Source organism: Lactuca saligna, chromosome 9 (assembly GCF_052625555.1).
Source record: "Lactuca saligna cultivar CGN05327 chromosome 9, ASM5262555v1, whole genome shotgun sequence".
NCBI classification, from domain to species: domain Eukaryota; kingdom Viridiplantae; phylum Streptophyta; class Magnoliopsida; order Asterales; family Asteraceae; genus Lactuca; species Lactuca saligna.
In genome coordinates, this window is record NC_136425.1 from 190,829,616 (window position 1) to 190,833,101 (window position 3,486).

Genomic DNA, 3,486 nt, shown 5'->3' on the forward strand with positions numbered 1-3,486 from the left:
AACCCTAACTTCAAAGGAAAAAGAAATGTTGACTATGGGATCTTTCTTTAAACAATCTTGATGAGGCAATATGTTTCTGGTACAAGTTAGGGAAATATTTCTAGAATAATTGAAGAAGCTACACGACAAAGAATGTGGCATAAATATATTCATAACACCATATGAATATTAATTCCAACTAATGAGTATTGGACTCATCTATACTAATCTATATTAATAAAAGAGTAGTTTTTTTTTGCCATTTGTCATCATATTAGACCTCTTAATTAATATGTTGCCACTTGTCAATCTATTAGTTCTCTATTTTAAATTTATTAGAAAATCATCATTAATGTGATGCTATTTTTCAATGTATGGTCCCAGTCAGTTTCGGATTTCGGTCCGATGCAGTTAATATGGTCCCAGTCAGTTTCGGATTTCGGTTCGATGCAGTTAGTTCCAGACTTCGGTCCGATGCAGGGAACAAGGTCCCAATCAGTTCCGAACTTCGGTCCAATGCAGATGGCAAGACCCTGGTTAGATCCGGACTTCGGTCTGATGCAGTTTTTGGATTTCGGTCTGATGCAGTGGGCAAGGCCCAGTATGTGCTTTATATGTTATTTTATGGTATGAGGTAGTTTGGGGAGCTCACTAAGCTTCGTGCTTACAGTTTTGGTTTTGGTTTCAGGTACTTCCACAAGTAAAGGGAAGAGCTCAGGATGATGGCATCGCATACACCACCGTTTCAGTTTTTGTCCTCGGAGTCGATTCAACTTTTCGTAGATATGATTTGATACAGTCTTGATACAGTTTTCTCATGATACTTTATTATGGTTTTGAGATATTGACGTATGGATTTTTATTTTATGATATTGATATAATGATTTAGTCATGTTTCAACAAAAAATTTTGGGTCGTATTTTGGGATGTTACACATCAAGAAGAAGAAAGTCAATCAGCACAAAGAAAAAAGAAAAGTTATAAGGACACCTAACTCCAACCCTAACTTCAAAGGCAAAAGAAATGTTGACTATGGGATCTTTCTTTAAACAATCTTGATGAGGCAATATGTTTCCGGTACAAGGTAAGGAAATATATCTAGAATAATTGAAGAAGCTACAAGACAGAGAATGTGGCATAAATATATTCATAACACCATATGAATATTAATTCCAACTAATGAGTATTGGACTCATCTATACTAATAAAAGAGTAGTTATTTTTACCATGTGTCATCATATTAGACATCCTAATTAATGTGTTGTCACTTGTCAATCTATTAGTTCTCTATTTTAAATTTATTAGAAATCATCATTAATGTGATACTATTTGTCAATATATTTATTCTCTATTTTAAATTTTAAATTTAAATTTTATATAATTGTTTTCATTAATTCACAAATAAAAAATATCTAATATATATTAAAAATTAATTTTACATATTTATATGAATTAAAGATTATAATTTCATATAACTAATAAAAACATCTCTTAGTTAATAATTTATTTAAAATAATTGATTAAAAATTTTGAGTTTTTACTATAAAAGTTTAATTAATTTTATAACCGTGGTTCCAACATGTTATAACCTAGTGATGTAATAATAACATTTGCAAGTCTTTCATCGAAGGCATAGAGCACCAAGGACCCTAATGCTCGGTTACTATTATAAAATCTCACAACAATGCGAGTTTGAATGTGATTCACAACCGACTTCACATAATGACTAAAACCAAGTCAATAGTTACTGAACATTAGTAACAATTGAGTTCATGATGAAATTCATGAATGTGTTACGTCTAGTTACTTGATATGTGTGAGGGAATTGAATATGGCAATTTCCGGTACAAAAGAAGTGAAATACAAGGTATTCAGATTTTCACCGTTGTTAAAACCCACCTAAAAGCATCCAATAACCAACTCTATTTAGATCAGATCGGTTCTAAAATGTAAATATCCAAATGGGTCAATTGATTTTTAAATAGTAGTTCATACCTATTAAAATTTTCGAAAGACTGTGGTGCTTTTCCACCAAGGGTTTCAAATAATACATACATAGCAAATGCAACAACTGATTACACAATTTGTTTATTTATTTATTAAAAAAAAAAAACATACATTACAATACAACGACTGATTACAGAATTTGACCCTTTACATATTCAACGTTTGACGAAAATTAAGAAAATATAATTAAAATAATAAGCAACTCAAACTTACTACAATCTATGTACCGTTGTTAATTAAACACCAACAAATGGATATATCTCATATCTAATATTACAACTTGCACCAAGAACCCTTCCGCCACGTTTCCCGTCACAACAACTTGGAAGTTCACTGATCGCACCATCCAAACAAGTCTTGCAATCAACACTTGAAAGATCCCTGGTACACTGAACCAACCCATAAAGCTTTTGTAAACCATCAAGGTCTAAGGCCCCAGCAGCATACATTTTTGGATCATTGTAAGCCGTGTTTGACAAACCACTCAACAATCTCTTGGTTTCTGCATTAAATGAGGTGGGATCACTTACGTTGTTTAAGTTCCACATGTACAAGCGATTCTGATTGTCTATCTGACCAAGGAAGTCACTATTTGAATATTTTAAGAGACACTGGTCATACCATATGATTCCAGCCTTGTTACTTGGGCAGAGTCTGCGAATTTCAGCACTTGCGTTGACAACACAAGTCATGCAGTCTTTTTGTGAGACATCACCCCGACAAAGGGAAAGACCAGAGGTATGAGCTTCGTATTGCCCCATCGAGCCCATTCCAAAGCCATTTGGAGAGGTTTTGTAGTATAACTCCCCCATGAGTTTGTTCAGGCTATGTTCGTAAGGACTATAAGGGGTAAAGTTACCTGAAGTAGTAGAACAAATGTGGTACAGTGGACCATCCCCAATAGCCATTTGGACAAAGTGAATGAAGAAAAGAACACAGACGATGAAAGTATGGTTTGAAGAAGACATCTTGTTGGATGATCGAAGGATGAGTTTTGATGTTGTAGGGTATGCATGCTCTATTTATAGGGAAAAGGGCAAACCTAAAAACATATACGTGATTATATTTGACAATTTCAGGCGATGAAGCTTTCAGTAGTTCTATGGATTTTATTTGAACTTTCCAACGTTTTCATTTTTCTGTAAAATAATTAAAAAGCCTGTCCATTTGGGACTAAAAGAAAAAGTCAATTGATCAGATAATTTAAAGTTATGACTAGGGACCGCTTCTGAACAATCCTAAGAACCATATGTACATCTACCTTATTGTATAGTTAATTAGCTGAAACTTTCCTAGTAATCAATACGTACTCAAATTCATGGTCATATCCCTGAGTTCCTTTATTTTAGTAAAAATTTTAATTCAAAATTATGATAACAAAAAGTTGTACCATCTTCTGGTGTATCTGGATTTCTTCCGTAAGTAGTTCCTCCGTGTTTTGATACGATGTCGAATTGTGGTCTAGTTGGAGTTATCAAATTCATCGGCTTTCAAGCTAAA

The 3,486-nt window shown here is 33.4% G+C and overlaps 1 protein-coding gene across 1 annotated transcript; it reads right to left on the reverse strand.

Moving 5' to 3' along the window:
* Window positions 1–2,119: 2,119 nt before the first annotated feature.
* LOC145017807 (antimicrobial ginkbilobin-2-like protein) lies at window positions 2,120–3,051 on the reverse strand. Its single transcript, XM_078975763.1, has one exon. The coding sequence runs from the start codon at window positions 2,952–2,954 to the stop codon at window positions 2,223–2,225; it is 732 nt and encodes a 243-aa protein (XP_078831889.1). The 5' UTR covers window positions 2,955–3,051; the 3' UTR covers window positions 2,120–2,222.
* Between the last annotated feature and the right edge of the window lie 435 nt (window positions 3,052–3,486).

Bases quoted from the DNA above. Each gene is read 5' to 3' on its own strand.
- LOC145017807 (XM_078975763.1), bottom strand. From the start codon at position 2,954: ATGTCTTCTTCAAACCATACTTTCATCGTCTGTGTTCTTTTCTTCATT.